This window comes from Neofelis nebulosa, chromosome 11, assembly GCF_028018385.1.
Source record: "Neofelis nebulosa isolate mNeoNeb1 chromosome 11, mNeoNeb1.pri, whole genome shotgun sequence".
NCBI lineage: Eukaryota > Metazoa > Chordata > Mammalia > Carnivora > Felidae > Neofelis > Neofelis nebulosa.
In genome coordinates this window covers 91,767,242-91,791,704 of record NC_080792.1, presented here as the reverse complement: position 1 = coordinate 91,791,704, position 24,463 = coordinate 91,767,242, and the positions used below count along the sequence as shown (strand labels likewise).

The 24,463-nt window shown below is 49.0% G+C and overlaps 1 protein-coding gene across 1 annotated transcript in view; it reads right to left on the bottom strand.

Annotated features, from left to right (window-relative positions):
• Positions 1–23,206, bottom strand: part of LOC131489648 (transmembrane protein 132B-like) — a 30,612-nt gene extending 7,406 nt beyond the window's left edge. The window contains exons 1-2 of the mRNA XM_058691635.1: positions 23,098–23,206; positions 21,850–21,995 (exon numbers count right to left, since the gene is read on the bottom strand). Of these exons, the coding sequence (XP_058547618.1) occupies positions 21,850–21,995; positions 23,098–23,206 (255 nt within the window). The remainder of the gene's footprint in view (positions 1–21,849; positions 21,996–23,097) is intronic.
• Between the last annotated feature and the right edge of the window lie 1,257 nt (positions 23,207–24,463).

Sequence of the window (24,463 nt, the reverse complement as noted above, 5' to 3'; positions counted from 1 at the left end):
TCAAGGGCAGCCCCCTCTGGCTAGAGCCTCCTGAACCATCATGAGACCCGCCCCCACCGCCTCAGGTGCAGGGCCCTGGGATGCGCACGCACCCTGCAGGTGGAGGGCAGCCACGCCCCCTTAGAGGAGCGTCCCTGGCTTCTCTCTACTGCCTCCCAGACGTGGGTCTCTACCTGCCCCTCCCCGGCCCCAGCAACAACAGATATTTACATGCGTGTTCATACGTGTCTGCCCTTTTATGCACATTTTTCTAACCCCACTCATTGCTTTTCTGGTACTTCTCCGGAATCTTTTGGCTTCTAATATCATTTGCCATTACAAGGAGCCGGGCTTCTTAGAGGTATGGATGATTCTAGACGGGGGCAGACAGTGCAGTCGCCCCCCCCCCGATCCAAAGTTTCACTCACCTGTGGACAACTGTGGTGGGAAGCAGATGGTCCTCCTTCTGACTTACCCTCATACGGTCAAGAGTAGCCTAACTCCAGGTCGCAGTGCCTGTGCCATTCAGCTCATCACCTGGGCAAAGCACCTCGGGTGGTCACAGGACGGGGGTTGGGCAAAGCACCTGGGGTGGTCACAGGAGGGGTTGTGCTGGTTAGACACTCTGTGTGCGTGTTTAATATACATGTATAGTCACTATATATACAAATACACAATGTAATATATAGTGATATATATTATGTATAGTAATATAGTATATGGCTATACATATATACTATATATAGTGTAAGACTATACAGATATGCTCTGTAGAGTATAATACTAATAATATATTATTATGTACGTATACATACGTATATGTATACACATATACTGTGTATATTATACTACAATACAGTATAGTGTATTATTAGCATTATGCTATACAGGGCATATACGTCTAGTAATTATATACAATTTGTATGTATATCATAGTACGATGCATTATATATCTCATTATTAGTATACTCTACAGAGTATGTATGTAATTACATATAATTTGTGTCTAATGGCTCACTGTGCATTTCATGCATATTTTATATTTACATAACATATAAATATGTCGCATTTGTTTGCATTATATATTCATTATGTATCTTAATGTTATATAGTATAGGTACAATTTCTGTGCATGCTTTATGGGTTAGTGTGTATTTCACGCACATGTTACATTTACAGAACATAAGCGTTTTACATGCATTACACATATTTATGTTGTAGAAAACGGAGCTCTTGGATTGTAGAACTATAATCCGGAGTGCTGTTGCCTTTCCCAGTTGCATAAGGGAGCCGAGGACGGGGCAGCACCGGTAGCCGGCCCAGGGTCGTCGAGCCGGAAGCGGCAGGTCCGGGACTCACACGGCGCCTGCCATCACGCTTCCCACCATCTCGCTGTCTTCAAAAAGGGAAGGGAGAGGTTAGTCTGTGTGCTCATCCCTGCCCCTCGCTGAGTTTGCCACCGAATGGATCTGTCTCAACGGCAGGAAGCCTGGCCGTGCATTGTAACTCCCCTCACCACCCTGCTCTCAACCTGACAACATATCAAGGAAGAAAAGCTACAGAATGGGATGGTATGTTTCTCACACGTACACAAAAAATGCATACATCTCTATGCAGACATGCAAAATACATCAATAAAAGCTGTTTTTAATGTTTATTTATTTTGAGAGAAAAAGCAAGAGAGTGCGAGAGAGACAGAGAAAGAGAATGCATGAGCTGGGGAGGGGCAGAGAGAGAAGGGGAGGGAGAGAATCTCAAGCAGGCTCCACGCTGTCAGCACACAGCTCGAGGTGGGGCTCGAACCCACGAACCGGGAGATCGTGACTTGAGCTGAAGCCAAGTGTCGGACGCTCAACAGACGAAGCCACCCAGGTGCTCCTTAAAAAAACTTTTAACGGTCATTTTTGATCCAAACTTAAAGGCTGTTTAATATGTCTTCCGTAGTTTTGCAAAAACGGTTAGTCTCGCCCCTTAAGGAGCACTTGCCTACATTTTTGGGTTTGCCTTATAAGCCAGGAACCCCTGAAATCAGAGAAGGGCTAATAGTCAGGAGCCTATGTGGAGCGCTCTCTGTGCACTGGGCATTGTTCTTAGAACTTAGTATGTCCTGTATACATTCAATCCTCACAATGACTGTGTAACATGAAGTATCCTGGTTTTTCTATCAGAATGCACCAACTGAAGCTAAGAGGGGCCAGTTGGCCAAGGGGACAGAGCCAGCAAGAGACAGAGTCAGGATTTGAGCTGAGTTTTGATAAGGAATAATTTTTGGAAGATACTTACCTAGAAAGAGCAAGACCTTATCGGACGTGTTTTGGGGAAGGGGTGCCCGGGCGGCTCAGTCAGTGAAGCATCTGACTCTTGATTTTGGCTCAGGTCACGTTCCCACGCTTCGTGAGATTGAGCCTCGCGTCAGGCTCATGACACCTGGACATAAGACAGGTGTTCCTAACCGATTTGGGCTAATAGCCCAGCACAAATACACAGGACAGGAGCCACGGCCCTTCTCCGTCAAGCAGTGGGGTCCAGTTGGGACACAGGAGAAGGAGCGTGCAGCGAGAACTTCGTGACTGATCCATGGTCTTCCAACTAAACTCCCAAGGAGGGGAGGGGGGCAGGATTGCCGGCTTCGTGCAGGGACCTGAACCAGGGGGCTCTGGGCCCATTGTCCCTTCTCCTGCCTGCTTGTGTCCTCAGGTCTGACAGTCACTCTCCTAAGCACTACACACACAGAGTATGTAGCGATTAGTAAACTAATCAGGGTTTTCTGCGGCCAATCAAATTTAAAAATGAGAAAAATTGACTTATTAGGAGAACATGTATGAAATGGATTATATCTGCTGGGCTTTATAAAATGGTGACATTTCGGGGCACCTGGGTGGCTCAGTCGGTTAAGCGTCCGACTTTGGCTCAGGTCATGATCTCACGGTCTATGAGTTTGAGCCCCAAGTTGGGCTCTGTGCTGACGGCTCAGAGCCTGGAGCCTGCCTAGGATTCTGTGTCTCCCTCTCTCTCTGACCCTCCCCCGTTCATGCTCTGTCTCTCTCTGTCTCAAAAATAAATAAACGTTAAAAAAAATTTTTTTTTAAATGTGACATTTCTACCTTTGCAAATCTCTCAGCAAATTGCCTGTGATGCACGTCACGTTCTGGTTTAATATGGACTCAATAATGAAATCGTTTTCTTTCTCCTCTGCTTTTTTTGGAGAGGTTTTCTGAGTTGGCAGAAGATATTGTTTTTGATTGTATTTCCCTAAAGCTCCCGGGGGGGCCTGGGGGATGAACACGTTCACTGGCTGTTTTCATCTCAGAACCACAGGAGGGGTTCCCTGTTCACCTTAATTAGAGACACACACGACATCTGCACAGAAGGACTCCCTGATAACTCTCTCAGCCAAGCTCCATTAGATGGCACAGGACAGTCCTGGACTCTATGCGACGGGCCATCACTATGGCAAAACTAAGACATGTTAGTTTTTTTTCCTCTAGGGAAAAAGCTCTGTCCCCAAACACTGTCTTGTTTTCTAATGTTTATTTATTTATTTTGACAAAGAGAGAGAGCGAAAGAAAACAAGAGAACATGCATGCACAAGCAGGGGAGGGGCAGAGAGAGAGGGAGAGGGAGAATCTCAAGCAGCCTCCGCGCTGTCAGCACAGAGCCCGACTCAGGGCTCAATCCCACGAACTGTGAGATCATGACCTGAGCCCAAATCAAGAGTCAGATGCTTAGCCGACTGAGCCCCCCAGGTGCCCCTGCCCCAAAACACGTTCAGTAAGGTTTTGTTATTTCTAGATAAGTATCTTCCCCAAATTATTCCTTATTAAAACTTCAGAGTGTCCCAGGCCAGACTACGGCTCAGTACAAAGTTTAGCTTACCCTTATTTGTAGGATGGTTTCATTTTAGTGTCTCATCCCTTGGCATTGGGGGATTTTAAAAGCACCACCAATGCTCGTTAGCTTAGCAAAAGATCCAAGCACTTCACATTCATCGAACGGTGCCCCAGAAGGGATTAGGGGGTGCTTATCTGGTGAGAGCCCAGCGTATGGCTGTGCCCGGCTTCTTGCGCCCGCTCTGACTGCGTGCACTGGGCCTGCTGGGGAGACGCGCTGTTAATTAGGCTCCATTGGCACAGATGTTGAAGCTAAGGCTTAGATGTTCAGGGCTTGCATGTAAATTAGTCACACACACACACACACACACACACACACATTCATAAGGTATTTTGGCAGGATAAACAGGTTTTCAAGGGGAAAAATAAGAGAAAGTTCCACAGAATTTTTCCAACTTCTACGACAGCTACTTAGGTAATGTCTATTAGGAAAAGCGCTTGGAAAGTCAGAGAATCACGCATGGTGAACTTAAGGTACCAATAGCGGAAGAGTTTATTTCTGTGATTCCCAGACAAAGGACAGAAATAAACACAAGCAGTGGCCTCTCGACCACCTGTTCCACAAAGAGACATTGGAAGAGGGACTTTGAAAGTCCCAAGCGGACAGGGCCCGGCAGATGCAAGGCATGGTCCCCACCGCCAAGAGAAGGCTGGACCTCCACACTCACACTCTTCACGGAGTCGTTCTCAAGGGAACTGGAAATTCAGAATCTAGCCCAGCCCCGGCCCTTCGTGGGGAAATTCCGGGTGCACAAGCAATGTTCTCGGCATCACCTTGCGGGACCATTGATGGCGCTTGTGTTCTCTCTGACACGAATAGAGGTTAATGAAACCCTTGCCTACGAGAGACTTTCTCTGAACTGCCCGAGAAAGTCTTGTCCACAAGCACTGAGCTCATCCATGGCAACAAACCTTGATTGGGTAGTGTGGTACATCCACTGTACCTCCAATCCCGCCTCCCCCACACCGCCAGAGTGAGATGACACCAGATCCTTGCGTGATCCAACGTCTAGATTTACATGAATGAAGCAAAGCAAACTCATCATCCTATTACCCTGTACATCCACAACAGCCTTCAATTGGCAAGAAGGTAATTTACCCATAAATTCTCATAAATAAAGGAGTGGTATGAAATAGTGTTCAGGCTAGGTAAGCAGACACAACACAACACACACAGCACAACACAGCCCTGAGTGGCCCATCAGGTGGGTGTAATGGGCCTGGGGTATTGGGACAAGGCAAACCGGAAGGAGCCTCTTTCACTCGAGGGAGGCGGCCACCACAGCTTGGATGAGTTGCTTTCACGCATGAATGCTAGCACTGCTCTTTGAGGGCGCCTGATTGCTTTTCAAAAGAAACAGGAAATCCAGGTAGAGAGCGAAATCTATCAAGTTTCAACACTGGCCACTGACGGGAAAACTGTAAAGAAGGATCCTGGACAAACAAAGCAAGTCTTGGGACTGTATTTGCCTCAAGAATTGGCATTTTACAGCCTTGGGCGTAATGCTTTCATTGACAGTATGCCTCGGATGCCCAGGGAAGGAGGTGGGTTTATTGTTATTTTTTCAGTGTATGAAATCATCTGGAACAAAGGTGTCCCTCGCGGACATTATGCTGCAGTCCTTATTTGATACTGCTCCCGGCTCCCACAGACTGTACCATAAGTAGGAAAGGTTTCATCGCATTTGTGAGCGTAGGAGGATCCTCACAGGCGCTGGGGGCTTGTCCTGAGAAGGAGTCTGGACTCTGGGGAGAGGCGTGCAAGGACTGATTAGTGATGTCTTCCTGGGACAGGAGCTAGGGAGCTGTGATACGCGTGTCTTACCTCTCCCATTTTTGCTACAAATTCAAATCCAAATTCGTTAGAAGGTTCTGAAGGCTCTTCAAACCCTAATAACAACAAAGCTTCCAAGGTGCTTCTCGGCAGCAACGATTTCTTTTTTTAATTCTTTTTGATATTTTATTTATTTTTGAGTGTGAGAGGGTGAGCAGGAGAGAGACACAGAGAGAGGGGAACAGAAGATGTGAAGCGGGCTCTGTACTGACAGTGGTGAGCCCGACGCGGGGCTCAAACTCACAAACTGTGAGATCATGACCCAAGCTGATGTCAGACGCTCAACCAGCTGAGCCACCCGGGCTCCCGTGGCTGCCTCGTCTCTTTTGTGTTAGTGCCAAAAATCACACAAGCAGCATTTCAAATAAATAATTTAGTATCCATACTTCTCCATAAATCCAACTCCCTCTTTTGAAGTAATAATCCTGATGTTGCCCACATCGTTATCTGCACCAACTCTCTCCCTTGTGGACAGAAGGGGGATCTGTGGCTTGAGAACCTCTGTAGTTCTCCTCCCATTGAACCTGCTTACACGGCCCACGAGAATTCAGCCGTGCTTTTTACAAATTAAGATGAAATTCACCTATCATTAAATTCACCTTGTAAAGTGGACGAGTGGATGGGTTTTGGTAGATTCACAGTTTGCAATAATCGCTATCTACTTTTAGAGTATTTTTGTCATCCACAAAAGAAACCGCATACTCCTTAGACATCGCTTCATTCCTCACTCCCCTCCCCCCGCCAGGTCCTGGCGACCACCAGTCTACTTTCTGTTTCTATGAATTTTTCTACTCTAGACATTTCATATGAATGGAATCCTGCTCTATGTGTCCTTTGGTGCCTGGATTCTCTCAGCATCATGTTCTCAAGCTCATTCACGTTGTAACATAGATCAGGGCTTCATTCCTTTCTACAGCTGAATAATGGCCTCTTATCTGGATAGACCGCATGTGTTTCACCCCCCAGGGGAAAACGGACACTTGGGCTATTTCTCCTTTTTTTGATATTATGAATAAAGTTGCCATGAGCATCCACGTACCAGTTTCTGCCTATGAGGACTTACATTTTCATGTCTCCTCAATATACGCCTACAAGTGGGATTGCTGGGTTATGTGAGAACTCCACGTTTAATGTTTTCAGGATCTGCTAAACTATTTCCCAAAGCAGTGGCCCTATTTACATTCCCACCAGCAATGTCTGAGTATCCCAATTTCGACATCTTCGGCGGCCATGATTTTGAAAGCAAACCCTCCACCCAAGGTACGAGCTGTCACATTCCAGACTTCTCTACCCATCCACAGGAAAATACTTAAGAAGATCTTCTTTCTTTGGATTGCCTGTCAAAAGGAAGAATTCTCCACTGAGGAGTGAATTGCAAGGTCTAAACTGTGACACAGAGCATCAGTTGAAGTATCTATCAGTTTCTGCTTATAGATTTAGACATTATTTCCTTTCAAACACCCACATACCCACTAAGAATGTTCTTTTTCATGAAACAACTGGAGAAGGCAGTCTTTAAATGGTGCATTGAACATATGACTGGGTATATGCACGATTGAGTAGTGACTGGATACACGAATAATAGGTGGGTGAATGAACAAGCTCAGTGAATATTTACTGAACACCCTGGAGGGACCAGATGCTGTGCTAGACACGGGGGCAGATGCGAACAACAGAGACACGTGAGAACTCACAAAGATCACGTTCTGTTGCGGGAGACAGACAGGATCAAGCAAATATGCCAGTTGGAGGAGAAGGTCGGCTAGAGGCAGATGCTATAAAGGAAGCCAAAGGGGGTCAAGGAGTGTAGGGGTTGGGCAGGACCTTGCAGTCATGGTCATGGTCATGGGATGGAGGGAAGGGAGGTTTTGAGGATATTATAGCTCTTTCTGCTCTGAGTCTAACTCTTCGACTCAGTTGTCACCACTGTTTCTCTCTGGTCTCCTCTCAAGCCCTCCAGTGGATTGTTCCCCTCCTTGCAAGAGAACTTCCGAAATACTCTTCCCTCTCTCCTACCCACCTCCTACATGATTGCCTGAATTTCATTATCTCCAAGGCTCATTTTCAAAAACTCTATCACCCAATGGCCATTGTCCTGAGGCTCCTCTCTGACCAGGGGCTAAACTCCAAACTCCTTTGCTCAACTTCACACTCGTCCTCCTGCACACACCCCAGTGCCTCTCCCGCTATCTGTGCTTCAAGAAAACTGGTATCTCCCAAAAAAAAAAAAAAAAAAAAAGAGGGGCGCCTGCGTGGCGCAGTCGGTTGAGCGTCCGACTTCAGCCAGGTCACGATCTCACGGTCCGGTCCGTGAGTTGGAGCCCTGCGTCGGGCTCTGGGCTGACGGCTCGGAGCCTGGAGCCTGTTTCCGATTCTGTGTCTCCCTCTCTCTCTGCCCCCCCCGTTCATGCTCTGTCTCTCTCTGTCCCAAAAATAAATAAAAAACGTTGAAAAAAAAAAAGAAAAAAAAAAGAAAACTGGTATCTCCCTATTTGCCCAAGCACATTGGGCATCAGAAAACAACAATTAACAGATGCTTGTCCAGTGCTGAGAATGCCTTCTTTCTCATTGGCTTCCTAAACAGATTCCATCTGCTCCCTCCTAACCTCTGTATCTACTTCCAGGCCATTTTCAGTCATTTCCCAAATCACTGAAGAGTGTACTGTCACCACCTGTTGAGATAACTCAGTTCTCCGTCTCAGGTTTAGCTGAACATCTAGTAAAAGCAGACCGGAAACCTGTCAGAGGCAGACACAAATATGCAATTCATCTTCAAATCCTCCACACACAGGACAAGGAATGGCACAGAGTATATGAGTGATGATGGATGGACAGGTGGATGGATGGATGGATGGATGGATGGACAGGTGGATGGATGGATGGATGGATGGATGGATGGACAGGTGGATGGATGGATGGATGGATGGATGGATGGATGGATAGATGAATGGATGGATGGGTAGATGGTTGGATGGATGGATGGATGGATGGATGGGTGGGTGGGTGGATGGATGGACAGGTGGATGGATGGATGGATGGATGGATGGATGGATGGATGGAAAAATGGATGGATGTATGAACAGGTGGATGGCTGGATGGATGCGTGTATGGGTGGATGGAAAAATGGATGGATAGATGGATGGATGGATGGACGGGTGGATGGATGTATGGATGGATGGATGGATGGATGGATGGATAGATGGCTGGCTGGATGGATGGATGGATGGAAAAATGGATGGATGTATGAACAGGTGGATGGCTGGATGGATGCGTGTATGGGTGGATGGAAAAATGGATGGATAGATGGATGGATGGATGGACGGGTGGATGGATGTATGGATGGGTAGATGAATGGATGGATGGATGGATGGATGGATGGACACGTCAGTGAATGGATAGTTGGATGGACAGACAGGTGGATGAATGAATGAATGAATGAATGAGTGAATGAACCGATCAGAAAAACTTCCTCCTTTCTCCCTGGCAGGAGGCCTGCCCAACAAGAGAGCATGTGAGCCAACAGAATCCCTCAGCTCCCTCCCAACACAGACGGCTTAGAAGTCACTTACAGTCAGATGTGTTACCAAAGCTGGACCAGAGCCCTTTGCGGGAGCTTTTGGACTGAACTTAGTTGGAAAAGATTCTTTTCCTTCCTGATCATAAAGTTGCACAGATATGAGCTTGAAGCTACTTGTGGCCACAGTCCCAATTGCATGGACAAGCTTGTCAGGAGAAGTAAAACGGGTGTCGAGAAATAAGAGATGCATAGACAATGTCTGGCAATAGTTTCATCTCCGGCTGCTGATCATCCCTAAAGCCCCAAACTTCTAAACATGGGCTTACGAGGTCCAATATATTCCCCTCCATCCCATCTTTTTTCTGGAGGTAGAATTCGGTGGTTCTCACCCAGGGACAGTTTTACCTCTAGCGTAAAGCTATTCTGGGGGGCATTTTTGGTTGTCACAATTCAGGCAGGTGGTTGCCACTGGCATCTAGTGAGTAAACCCTAGAGACGCGTGTAAACCCCCTACAATGCACAGCACAGACCCTCCTGAAGAAGAAAGAAGTATCAGACTTCAACTGTCAGGATTGGGAAACCTTCGATTAGCTCAAACCCAGCACTTATGACGAGGGTCCCGACAGCACACTCACACCAGGGACTTGCAAAGCCTGTGCCTGAAGCTGACCACTGCCCTCCAGCCTGCCAGGGGGACCCGCCTGCCCCCATCTGCAAGTCAACCTCCAAAACCCCCCGTCCTACAAAGGGGGCGTTCCCATGTTAAAATAGTTGATTTTCATCTCACACTGTCTTGCCTGGATCACATATGAAAAGCATTTTCTTTTCCCTCTTAATCCTGCTCCCTTTCCATCAATGAAACAAGGCAATTCTCGAAGTTAAATCAAGTAACAACAGAACTGATTAGCCCTGGCGTTTTCAAACAGCTCTATCAGCATTCCGTGGGTTACGCAGGCTGCAGATGTCATCTATTGATTGGACCTGAAAGAACCCCTTCTTCCCGGAGAGCAGGTGCCTACTTCTCTGCGATGTGTGGTCTCTGTGCTGACAGGTCTCGGCCCCTGCAGTTGCATTGATCGGTCCGGCCACTGATTTTTTAATGAACATGTGGATAATGCAGAATATGAGAGTGCTCATTGATTCAGTCTTGAGGGATGCCTTCTTTGCGCAGAAAGACCCTCTCTAAACGTTTCCCATTGGACCGTATTCTTGTTTTGTTCCGTTTTTGTCTCGTTTTGCTGTACCCCTTATCATGCTACCTTAGGTGAATACCATAAGCCTGGTTCTGTGCAGAAGTATTGGCTTTTCCAAGTGCTTCCCCAGAGGGTCCAAGACTCTTATTGATCTTCCTGTGCTCAGTGGAATCCTTTGGCATCCGCTGCGATGCCCGTGTGCTGTCACAATCCACGGGGCCCCTCACAAATACACCACCCCATAAAAAAAATCCTGGAGATTCACCAAGTGTTCCTGAGTTTGTATCCTCCTGGGTGGTAGCTCAGAGCCGACCAAACACAGACTCTGGAGTGGGACGAATCGGGACTCAAGCCTCATTTTACTTGTTTGGTACTCAACTGATGTGGGCACATAAACTTCCCAGAGCCTTAGTTACAGTGAAATGGAGACTCTATCACTTGTATTTGAAAGGCCTATAGGATCCATCACTTTAAGTAACTGATGAAAAAGGCTGGAGGAGACAACCAGGCACCGGAGAATCATTCCCCAAATTAATCGATATGTTTTTTTTTTAATTTTTTCATGTTTATTTATTATTTAGAGATACAGACAGATAGTGAGTGGAGAAGGGGCAGAGAGAGAGGGAGACACAGAATCCGAAGCAGGCTCCAGGCTCCGAGCTGTCAGTACAGAGCCCAATGCTGGGCTCGAACCCACGAACCGTGAGATCATGACCTGAGCCGAAGTCGGACGCTTAACTGACTGAGCCACCCAGCCGCCCCTATCAATAAATTTTTAAAAAGCAAATAAGGGGCATCTGTGTGGCTCAGTCGATTGAGCGTGCAACTTCAGCTCAGGTCATGATCTTGCGATTTGTGAGTTCGAGCCCCCCATCAGGCTAACAGCTTGGAGCCTGGAGCCTCCTTCGGATTCTGTGTCTCCATCTCTCTCTGTCACCCACCCACCCCCCATACTCACTCTCTGTCTCTCAAAAATGAATAGACATTAAAATTGTTTGACAAAAAGCGAATAAAATAATTCTCCAATCTCTACCTTCCTGGTTGCCGTAAAGAAAGGCCAGTCTGGAGAAACTTGGGAAAACCGGAAAATCGTCTCATGCTGGCCATGAAACAAACAAGAAGACACTGTACTGAGTAGGAGATCGGTATTTGGAGGCGATCACGCAGCTGGGCTTGGAAACTTGGCACAACTTGGCCGAGGTAAGGTGCGGTGGAATAACACCAGGACCCAGACCAATGCCAGGTGGCCCGGGCGCTGCACTCTGCAGTATACATGTCTATGCAGCATATCTACCCACATATAATCACAGTTCTAAAGACTGTCTGAAATGCATCATCAGCAATATGAAATGGGAAGGAATGAGCATTTTATTTCAATGGCGAGGTCAAAATACGAGCACAGGGCCAGGGAAGAAACAGAGAGGCAGGGGAGGGGCAGCGGACAGACAGTGGATGGCAGGCTTTGGGTGTCTACACAGCCTGACTTAAGAGGGAAACAGCAGGTCCAAGGGCAGGAGGGAGGGAGTGCACAGTCCCCTGGGCTCCAGGTAAGCAAGCAGAGCAGAGCAGACGAGGGATCGGGTCCCTCCCGGAACTCGCCAGGAGTGGGAATGTGCCCCATGGCTCTCAGGCCACCTGCCAGGGAGCTGCAGTCATCTCACAGGTCTGTGCATCCCTCAGCCACACTGAGCAGAGGGCCAGGCCACTGCTTTGCTCAGGGTCAGCTGGGGTGGGGGCTTCTCAGGCAAGGGGACGTCAGCTTCTGGCACACAGCTCTGAATGCACCTGGCTCTGTCTTTTGCAGAGGCAGCCATTCCACCATGAAGCCTTTTAATGGCAAGATCAGCTTTGCAAAGTGGAGCCACGGGAACAACAGAGCAGGTGCCTCCGGGAGCCGCTGGCGTCGTCTGTCACGGCTGAGGCCAGGCTGACAGGTGTTACCCAAGTGTCTGCCCGAGCCTCACCTTGCGGGCTTCCCAGTGTCACTTTGTATTAGAACGATGGCCACAAAGGGAGGGCTTGGCAACCTCAGTGTTATGACTAATAGCATCTTATAAAGTTTAGTAAAAGGTCTCCACTAAGGGCTGAACACAGCCAAGCTGCGGTCTCTACCGTCGTCAACGTGCCTGGAAAATGCCCTCACACTTAGGGTTTTCAACTTGCAGACACACGGACGCCTGGGGGGCTCAGTCGGTTGAGCGTCCAACTTCGGCTCAGGTCACGATCTCGCGGTTCATGAGTTTGAGCCCCGCATCGGGCTCTGTGCTGACTGCTCAGAGCCTGGAACCTGCTTTGGATTCTGTGTCTTCCGCTCTCTGCCCCTCCCTCATTGGCCTTCTGTCTCTCTCTCTCAAAAATAAATAAACACTAAAAAAATTGTTCTAACTTGCAGAGACACAACCCACAAGCCCACTGAGTTATTCCCAGGAGCGGCAGTGATGGTAACAATAAGCGTGTATTTGTTTCACGAAGGGCATTTTACAAATTGTCAATGATGGGAAATGCCTTACTCACTGCTGTTGCCTGTTTGGCCTGGAGAAGTACCTGGAAACGTCGATGTTTGCCGATTGACTAATGAATAACAGTATTGTATCATATGCGCATACGGGGCTGGGGAGGCGGCCTGAACTCATCTTTTCTGTTAAGAGGAAGAAACTGAGGTTCTTGGAGTTGAACCGACTCGCTGAGCCTCACAGTCAGTAGTCAGGAGACGAACCTTGGTTTTCTGCAGCAGGGGGAAAATATAGTGGTGGTTAAGAGCACGGACGGCAGAACAACACAGGCCTGGGTACACATCCAGGCCCCTACTTATGACTTGTGAAGTCTTGGGCGTTACTTACCTTTGCTGTCTCAGTTTCCCCCTCTGTAAAGTGGGGATAGTGACATACCCTCCCTCAGAACTAGAGAGCCTTACATGAACTAGACACAGGAGTTCCTTAGAATAGCGAGTCTGTAATCAGCATCACATCGAGATCAGGCGCTGTCATAGCTTGAATGCTCTCTCTCCTGTGCTTTGCGGCATTTTTAAGAGGCCAGGCAAGTCGGAGTGGAACTCTGTTATTACTGCTGATGGCCTCGTAGTCGTTCCTGCTTCTCTGAGTGGCAGAGCTCTGATTTTCCCTGGAGAGACCTCACTTCCTCATGCTCCGTCTGTTCCGACTGCATAGAGCCAGATCCAGGAGTGGCCGGTGACCCAGACGTGACAGTCATCACGTTCCTGTCCCCTGAGCAAAGCAGCCAGGCCGGAAACGAGATGGGGCGTGAACTGCTCCCGTCAAGTCAATTCCAGGGCTTTTGCTGAAGCTCAGGAAAATGAAATTCCCTTCCTGCTGGGCATGAGCAGAAAAGGGGGGGAGAGAGAGAGAGAGAGAGAGAGAGAATCCCATGCAGGTTTCACACTGTGAGCATGGAGTCAGACATTGGGCTCGATCTCATGACCCTGGGGTTATGGCCTGAGCTACAATCAAGAGTCTGACGCTCCACCAACTGAGCCACCCACCCACGTGCCACAGAAATGAAGGTGTTCATTTCTCCCACTGAGCTCAAAATGAATGCATCTCCCAAAGGAACAAGGCAGTAAGAGCCAGGGTTAAGCAGCGTCTGAGACCTGCAGCCCACAAAGGGCCCCAAAGCTCTGAGAGCTCCGTGTTCCTGAGGACACAGGTGGCTGCAGGTAGCTGGAGACGGGCCAGGGAGGCTTCACCCCGGGAGGAGGGAGAAGTTCCGGTGACATTCTGGGCCAGCAGAGAAGCTGGGGAACTTGCCACATTAAAGGATTTAAGAATGTTCGTTCTTAATGGAGGTTGCCAAAACCGTAGTGGGGAAAAAAAAACCCTGTCTAATTAATATTGAAATCATAATCTACACAGCGGGAGCCAAAGGTTAAGAACAAGGTGTTATCTCCAGTCCAGAAACCAGGAAATAGATGCCATATCTCCAACCAGAAAGGGATGGCTGATGGCGACATTACTGAGAGAAGGGAAAACAAAGCCAGGCAAGAACTCTGAACTGCCTGACGGTTTATATTTAAATTCTCGGCTCCTGGGGTTAGCCAATGGGATGGAGATGATGCCCAATAACTTGCAGGAAGTGTTGGCCACCGTGGCCAAGGAAGAAGCATCCGTCTTACGTCTCAAATCCCAGCTAAGAACCATGTACTTACTTTCTGCGTTTCCACAGCCAAGGCTAAGCCCAGGGCTGACGTCCTATGGTTGCCATTACGGAATGAAATTCTCCATATGTGTGCACCTGCTGGTGTGCATATCCACATGCTCATTGCACGACCTAGTGTGAGCTCCTAGGTGTGATAATAATTCTATTATTGTTAGTGGCAGTAGTAATATTGATGAGGGAGCATAAGGCAAGCTGAGGACAAAGCGCCCGGGAACAACACCCGCCCCAGGTGGGACATGTGTGTGACATTCCTCGGGCACTCCTGACTGCCCAAGAACACAGGAAAGAGGAAAACGAATGGTTAGCTGATAGAGGTCACAGTCCTGTAGGACATGAGTCTCCATCGGTTCATGAACGTCTTAGTAAATTACAAGAAAAAGGCAATCTTATCAATAGACTCATCTCCAGAAACGTATGGACTCAGTTTCCGGGAGCCCCAACATCACCCTCCCCTCCACGGTGATGTGGGAACAAAGACAAGAAGGAAAAGGCAGGTAAAAATTAAATTTCTTTATCACCTGCAGCCCATTGACAAATAGTTGAGGCAAATACAGAGTTAACATTTCCCCAGGAACCCCCTCCTGATGTAAAGTTAATCTCACTGGAGGGAAAACAACCTTAGCTTGACAATAGCTAGGTCTCCTGTCTCAGGTATCCTCTTTAGCATATCAAAGTTCTTCTGGGGGCTTCCCTTTTGACTTTACCTCCTCCAACTCCACAGTACGTAACCAGTCAAGACCCCAGTGCAGCTCTTTCTGCCCATGGGTTCTGCACCCGTGCTTTAATAAAACCACCTTTTTGTACCAAAGATGTCTCAAAATATCTTTCTTGGCCTTCAGTTCTGGATCACCACCACTCCAAAACCCCATCCGTATAGACCCCAACAATGCAGAGGTAAATTAGACATGGTTCCTGCCCTCAAGAAGCTGGAATCTCAGGGAAGGACCAACCTGTCCCATGCATATCCTCATAAAACCAGTCCAGGAAGCCAACAGGCTGATCCCTGTGCAAGGCAGGGTAGCCGTGGAGTGAGCGAGGCCAGGAGGAAAAGCCTAGGCAGAGGAGGGGCCCTGAGCCAGCTGGGGACCTAAGTGTGGTCCAGCGTCCCCACGTAGAGGGCCTCTCTCAGGAATGAAAAGTTCTAGAAAAAGTCAGGTTCAACCAGAGAGACCCTTGACCCAACTTTGTATAGTGGCATCATGATGTTTTCAGTTGTACAAGCCAGGACACTTCCTCTTAAGGAGAACATGTTTGAGCCGGTGTGATGTTTCCACTACAGAAAACCAAACAACCATAATTAACCTAAGAGCTTATGGTAGACGTGCCGGTCGCCATTGTGTATCACCTGGGTGCAGGTGCCTCCAGCCAGAATCTTCCATAAGGTCCTCACCTCCGTTACTGAGGCTCAAGCATGCCCCTCTACGGGTCTGCGTTCAGCAAGCGGATCAGTGATCACTTTATCACTTCCTCTAAATTCACCCAATGTTGAACCATCTAAAGAGACCTTGGGAGGTGAGCTCATTTGGACTTATTCCACATTAACCCAGGAACCGCAGGCTTCCGACCATCTCCAGAGATGACATCACCGTCTACTTAGTGACCAATTTCCTTTGCATTTCTGAGCAAACAGCAGTTCAGATTTTCTCTGACAGCACATCTATCAGGAAACAGACCCATTGTAAACTAAGTGTGAAAAGAAGATGCTTCCCTGGGGCAGGAAAGCCTTTAAAATGTTAATGCAACTTTTTGGGAGTCTTTGGCACCTCATTCGTGCTCAGTCCAGTGGATATTGGGAACCTGAAAACTTTATTATCGCGGAGTAAGTTGGTCGGCGCCACCTTCCAGAGCGGCAATAGCGTTTTTAGCTATTTCTGTCCAAGAATGAAAAAGCAATCCAGCCCCTTGCTGATGATGTGGGACTGGCTTCTGGTGTTCTGGAAGCCAAGGTTCACTGGCAAACAATACAGTTACCAGTAACGGAAAAACAGCAGCCCAGCCCTCAGTCAGAAAGGTAGATTCTCAAAGGTTGCACTATAATCGCACCCTGGAAATCACATTCGTCTTCCTTCCGGAAAAGACCTTCAAAGAAACTGGAAAGAAAAAGGAAAAAGCAAAACAAGAAATGATATGAGGTTTAGAGGTGATGTGGTTAAATACAGAAGTGTTTTTGAAAACTCAAAAAAGCTCGCTCCAACTAACAGATCCCTTTGATGGAGGATTAGCAGGAACGGTACTTTGGCTACTAGTTCCTGAGGACGGCCTCTGTCGACACATCCACGCTGAAAATTCAGTAATGCGCAGTGTGGGGAGGGGCAGCTCTGGGGTCTGCAAGCACCCGGGAGCACCTGCCCACTGGGCGACCCGGGGTGAGTTTCCTAACGTCTCTGCACCTCTGATCGCACATCCATAACATCGCGTGGTAAATAGTCTTACCTGCCTCAAAAACATGGGTGAGTTAAATGAGTCAGCAGTGCCTAGCACATCGTGAGAGTGAGAGTGAGTGAGAGGGAGTGAGAGCTCCAAAAAGAGTTAACTAGTTCTTTCCCTCAGGCTGGTTATCACCTTCCACGGACAGGACACATATCCGTATCCCAGCTGGTTGCCCACCAAGCCCCCTGCCCATTGCTGTGCTCAGAGCAGACCATCATCCCTGTTGGAACAAAAGCATCCCATGAAGCAAAACCCCACTTGGGCCAAGGTTGCAAGCCCAAGTCAGATCACTTCGACAAAGATGCTCCAGATACCAGTCCTCTTGGAAGGTGTCCAACAGCAGGGTCTTCCCCAGGGACGTTCTAGCAAAGACTAAACGACCACAGAGAGAGCTCACTGCATCTTGGGAAAGAGCTCTGGAATGAACTGCATCTCCCCAAATTCACATGCCGAAGCCCTAACCCCAGTGTGACTGTGTTTGGAGAGACGGCCTCTGGGTGGGGGTCATGAGGATCCAGTGAGGTGATTAGGGTGCAATGCAGTAGAAGCGGTGTCCTTAGAAGAAGAGGGACAGACACCAGGGACCTTCTCCTCTGTGCATGTGCACAGATAAAGGGCCATGTGAGGACACAGCCAGGAGGCAGCTATCTGAAAGCCAGCAAGAGGGGCCTCATAAGACACCAGCCCTGAGAGCACCGTGCTTTCAAACCTTACTGATAAAATGAATTTCTACTGTTTAAGTCACCCAGCCCATGGTATTTTGTGAGGACAGCTCTAGCTGACAGATTTCCCTAATACCGTCCGTCCTACATACACATTAGTACTTCTGTGTGTGATAAACATTGGTGAATGAGATAGAGTTCTTATCCTATGGAGCTTTGAATCAAGCGGAGGTAAAACATTACGGACATCCCTACACACAAGCTCAATTCCTAAAGGGACACGCAAATTTACTCCCAGATTGGCAAAAACAAAAGCAAACTCGGAGTCTAATTCCATGGGTCTTAGACTGGATATTTTGGACAGAGAGAATGCTTACTTTGCCAATGAATCATTTAGGCACATTCTGTATTTCCAGAAAGACACAGTTCTTTCTTGGCATCCTGGTCCTGCTCATTCAATCTTTTCATAGTCCACTCCTGATAGATGCCAGGGCATGGGGTTAGAAAGAACAGGTGTGAAGGAACACAGCACATGTAATTGTGGTGCTCAACTTGACCTTCTCAGCCATCTATATGGTAAGCACTATTTTTCTTCTCTTCTACAGACAGATGATGTGTTTTTCTTTGATAAAAATTTGGAACTAACAACTACTGGGCAAGAAAACAGAAAATTTGGAGTGCAAATTTGAAAACATGGTAATTGAGCTAAGGAAGGTGTAGCATTGGCATGTTAGACATATATGGCGATTTTTTCTCCTTCTAGATAGAATTATAATCATTCATCCATCCATTCATCTATCCATCCATTCATACATCCATACATTCACTCACCTGTCCATTCACTCACACATCCATTTACTCATCCATCCATCCACCCATCCACTCATTCACTCACTCATTCATCCATTCACTCATCCAAATCATTCATTCGTCCATTCACTCACGCATCCATTCACTTATCCATCCATCCACTCATCCATTTCATCCACCCATTCATCCAATCATTCATTCATTCTCCCATCCATTCATCCACTCGTCCATCCACTCATTCATCCATCCACTCATCCAAATCATTCATTCATCCATTCACTCACCTGTCCATTCACTCACACATCCATTCACTTATCCATCCATCCACTCATCCACTCACTCATTCATCCATTCATGCATTCATCCATTTGTGCACCAAGCGTTACCTGAACGCATACTTCGGTCATTTTTCTATTCTGTACATTAAGATGACCAATAAACAAACAACCAAGTGATACAGATTCCCCACTCGGAAGAATCCATTCTCACAAGAAAAAATAAACAAACACAAATAATTAAGATGTCCATTGGGAAAGCCCTGAGCCATTGGGGATAAAAAGACATCGTGGCAGTTTGGACAAAAGTGCAGATGTGGAGAGATGTTCTTGGAAGCAGAGCTGAGGTTTTTGAAGACAGAAGAATCCCATGAGTGGATGGCAACCTCAGCTGCTGTCCAGCTTTCCGGGTCCGCATCCTGACAGCCTGCCCCTTGGGTTTCTGACGTGCCTGCCGCCCCCACCGCGGTAGAGACCAGCGCTGTGCATTGCTTGTCTTAGCAGATGCATGTGCCATGGTTTCTGTTCCTCACCAGCTGGCTGGTCGGGTTAACACAGAGGCTGCTCAGGGGCACAGCCAAGATCAGAAGAGAGACTCTTAGAGTCAAGACCCACCGTCCTAGATGGGCTAAATACCGTGCTATTTCCTCAGCCAAATCACCTCCTCCAATAAATGCAGTTACGACATCATCTTATCTAACTAAAAAGGGATCTTTGAGGGTGAACACTGACCTCCTAAAACTTTGGTTAAAACAAATGAGAAAGAATGCACAACAAGAACTAATTAATTGTGTTTTGCACGATGTGAAGTTCGGCCAGTAGAGAAATACCGAAGGAGCCTCAAGGCTCACGAATATTGACCACAAGGCTTGTGGCTTATGATATACCCAATCCGCCTACATCCCAAAAGCTCCAGGAGAGGCCGCAAGCCCTGAGGTCCAACGCCAACCTCTGAAGGTGACTTCATTCCATTTTTCTCCCTTTGCCCTCACGTGCCTAGAGTCATGATTTATAAAACTTCAAGACAGCTGTAAACTTCCGGCAGAGAAAAACTCAGGTTTTTGCTACCACGTAAATCATGATTTTCAATCCCCGTGCTGGGCATCAGATAACTCTGAAGTCTGCCTAGCCTACCACTTAAACTCTATTTTTGTGGCCTCTGATAATAGGCTATCCTGGTAGTATACACTTTCAAAATCCAGCTACCTGTTGGTCCCTGCAGAAAATGAGGAAAGACATTTCAAATAAGATAGCACTTAGAGAAAAATTCAATAAAAATTCAGCTCAGCTCAAAGCACACTTGCTGTGTCGAGGGGGTAATAGCTAATAAGGGGAGATGGGAAAGCTGGAGGAAACTCCCATTATCACCATCCCTGTGGATGGAGAATGTCCATCAGTAGCCAAGACTAACTAGATAATAGCATCCACCTACCTGCCCCCCGGGGTCACTGCGAGGAAGTGACTGGCCACTGGGCTTTATGTATCGTTCACCAAGTTTTCTCGATTAAATGCATCTGTACAGCTTGCAGGCAGAATATAAAACAGGTGAGTTTCTAACCTGTGCACGGAAAGCTTGAAGCTGGGGAGGCAACAATAAAGACAAATTGCCCCTTCCGGCGAGAGCGGGAGCATCTGAACCGAGAAAACTCGAAGGGGCTGGCAATCCAATGAGAGTAAAAGACCAACTTTCTCGTCTGCAACATGGTGAATGAATGACCACCCCATGTTTGTTAAATAAATGTGAGGCAGTGCTATTCAAACGCTCATTAGGAATTTCTCTCTTCCTGATATCCTTCTGCCTGGGGACAGCTACAGGGACCCCAGAAGCCATTCTGGGAAGCTGGGAAGCATGACCCACCTACCCTGACCACCACTGATTCGTCCATTGGTGAACTTGCCCCAAACTGGGTCTTGAGGCAACAGCCATGGGTTTGGGGGGGGTTAAGTCTCTTAAGGGTCACAGGTGAGGGCTCACCTCCGCTGTGCTGCCAGGTTTTGGGGCAACCCAAGCCAGCAAGAGCCTCTGTCCACTTCCTCGCCTGCAAATCTGGGAGTCATAGTCTATCCTATCGTGGTTCCCAAGGATGGACAGCGATTGGACAATGACTGGAGAAAGGGAAGGAGGGAAGGAAGGGAGAGGATTATTATCTTGCCAAGCGGAGGAAAGGTCAGCCGAACCCTGGAAAGAATGAGTCTCTGAGACAAAGCCCTCCAAAGGTCGAGATGGGGACGGAGAGGACAGAACGACCTGGATGCCTCCCATCGGGGGAAGTACTGGGACACGCACCTTACAGAAGAGGAGCAGAGGCTCAGAGACCAGTCACTTCCCTGAGGTCACAAGGCGGCTCAGGCGTTGAGCTGGGGCGTGCCAGGCTGCAGCGTCACGTGGGGAAAGCCTGCACTTGTCGCCATGACTGGGGGGGGGGGGGGGAGTGCAGAATTGTATCATGTCACGGTGAACAAAAAACACGAAAAACGGAGGGGATTCGGTCCGTGGCTGAGTCTCCCTCTGCGTTTGATAACGAACAACAAGCAAAGTGAAGCCTTGATGTTCTGTTATCACTCGGGGCCCCCCTCCGTCTGCGGCGTCTGAACCGAGAGACAGGTGTCTGTCAGGCATCCGTGAGCGGGCCGGGCGACCAGTGATCGCCCGGTTCCGTGCCAGGGAGGAACAGAATCCTGGTCTGCGTGAGGGGGAGGGACAGGACCGAGAGGCAGGCAGACAGTCAGATAAGGTAAGGAAACTGAGGCGGAAAGACAGGACGCCAGAGAATCCCCACGCGCAAAGAAACCAGAGGCAGAATGGCACAAGCGGGACCCCCGTAGTTCGAAGGACAGCCGGAGGCAGCGAGAGGGGCTGGGAAGTGCAGAGATGGGGCACAGGGGCTTTCAGACAGACGGAGCCACGGAAGTGAGGCCGAAGACGGTCGGAAAAACAAATTAACTTCTGCTCTGGTACAGGCGTCACAGCCTAACCCCGAGGACGGGCCAGTGTCCTCCTGACGGCAGAAGAGGGACTCACGGAGGTGATGAAGTTCAAGGTCTTGAGAAGAGGAAGCCGTCCTCATTATGACCCCTGAACACACCTGCCTGTGTCCTCTAAGAGGCAGGGACAGGAGCGTCTGGTGCAGAAGGAAGGGGGACAGGCAGGTGCCCAGCAGTGAGGCGGCCACAAGCCAAGAGCCGCCAGGGGCCGCCAGAGGAGGAGGGAGGGCGTCATCCCCAGGGCCTCCTGAGGGCACAAACCCTGCGGACGCCTTGGTTTCAGCCCCACCCACGCTGATTTTAGACTTTCGACCTCCAGGGTAGTGAGAGGGCACATTTCTGCTGTTTTAAGTCATCCCCGCTGTGGTCAGTTGTTAACAGCAGTCACAAGAAAGGACATGCCATCGGGCAGAGAGAGACCAGCCGGAGAGGGAATGACAGACAGGTGGGGACACGGCAGAGCCTGGCAGGCAAGGTCGAGCTCGCCCAGCTGACACTGTCTCCGTCATGCAGGTGGGTCCGCTCATTCGCACACCCCAGCGCCGGCACTGAATAATCAGTGTTTATCTCTAATTCCTTCCTGGCGCCTGAATCTATTAGCGGTTCAGTCGAGCTCTGCCTAATTACGCCTGTAACCTGCTAACGCAACCGTCTTTGTTGACTGAAGGCGCCTTCTTCCCCGCCGTGGGCCAAATGAAAATTAAATAGGACATCCAGTTGCCACAGAGCTAGCATGCAAATATCGGTCGCTGAATTAACACCCAACCCTGATGAGACAGCAGCTTGTGGAGCAAAGCTCTGGAAGAGAAGCCTGGAACCCCGGCCTGTGGCGGTGGCTTCGCTGAAGAACGAGGGCCCCCTGCCCCCTGGCTCCTGTCATATGGACACGGGTAGGTCCGGTCAGCAGGGGAGAGGCGGCCGGAGCCGGGTTGACTCTCAGTCCTTTGGTGAGAAGACGGGAAGGGACAGGGAGACAGGCAGATAGAGACAAGACCCACACGTTGAGTAGAGTCACAGGCAGAGGAGCAGAGGGCTGGACAGAATATGCGACAGAGTATCGATGCAGACTGAGTAACAGAATGAACACAGAAACAGAGGCCGGGGGAGAGAGAGAGAGAGAGAGAGAGAGAGAGAGAGAGAGAGAATGAGAAGGCCAGGCTGGTTAAAAACAGTAGGAAATCCAAGAGAGAGGCAGACGGCCAAGGACACAGAGACGAAAGCTAACAGAGCAGATAGCGGGCAAGACAAAGACATACAGAGAGGGCATCAAAGGGAGATATGGAGGGAGAGGCAAGGTGACCTCGGACCCAGGGACGCGTGTGGTCCTCATGGCCTGTCCCACCCCACACCTGTGACTACGGTGTTCCAGATGTCAATCCAGCCACCCCGGCCCCCGTTTAGCTGCATCCCGGTGCTTATCCAGGCATCTGGCAGGTAGCGTGTTCTCAGCCGACACATGTTGGCAAGGACAGAGGAGAGGGAGGCGTAAGAAAAGAGAGGAGCCCCCCAGAAAGGGGGGTTCCCACAAATCCCTGCAAGAGACCGCACCTGTCCACCCATTTTGTGAAGCTTCCGCGGGGCTGATTATCCGTCCCCGAGCCACACAGCTGGGGAGTCACACACCATCCAGTCCTTGAGCAGATGACTTCCTTTAACCATTCGTACTTCAGCAGGCTTCTCTCTCTTTCCCGATGCTCTTTCTTCCCCAGCGCCCACCGGTGTGGTGTGACGGCTGAAAGCCGGGTTCTGGGGACAGCGGGCCTGCTCCAAAAGCTACCTGTGCTTGGGAGAGTCCCCCATGGGCTCATCTGTAAAATGGACATACTGAGCATTTCCTCTCGTTCACACGGGTTTTTTTTTGAATTTTTTTTTTAACATTTATTTTTGAGAGACAGAGCGTGAGCAGGGGAGGGGCAGGGAGAGAGGGAGACACAGAATCCGAAGCAGGCTCCAGGCCCCCAGCTGTCGGCACAGAGCCCGACACGGGGCTCGAACCCACGAACCGGGAGATCATGACCTGAGCCGCAGTCAGATGTTTAAGCGACTGAGCCACCCGGGGGCCCCTCGCTCACACTGTTGAATGGCTGATAGTGACAAGGCATTTGAAACATGTAAAAAGCACGTGTGGGGCACAGTTAGTGCTGTTAACAGTAACTACTGATTTCATGACTCACGGCTCCTCATTCTTCCTGGCAAACTCCTACCGATCCTTCAAAACCCCGTTCCGATACTGTCTTTACTTTCAAGCCTTCCCAGGTGAAACGTGCCCCTCTTGGAAGAGTCAGCCCTCTCTTTAAATACGGAGACGTACCGCCCCTTAGCATATAGGAACATCGCTTACATACCTGTGTCTCAGCTCTACTGCACAAGTCCTGAAAGTGAGGGATGGGGACAACTTGATTGTTTACGCCTAGAACCAAGTATATAGCACCTGGAGCAGAGACAGTGCTTGGGTGAATTGGTAAAGAGCTGGGGGAGGGGAGGGGAGCTGGGCAAATGAGAAATGTCACCACATTTTCCGTGGCAGAAATTCTGAATGCACCCCCCCGCCCCCCGCCCCGGCCCTGAGCCCGCCACGGTCCCCTCCCCCTCGCCAAGAAGCAAAAACTCATCTCGGGAGAGTGTGATCGGTTAAGTCATTTTTGGGGGAGAACAGCTAGGCACAAAGAAAAGCGGTCTGTGTGTCAGCAGGGGAAAATCTGATAGAAAACTGTG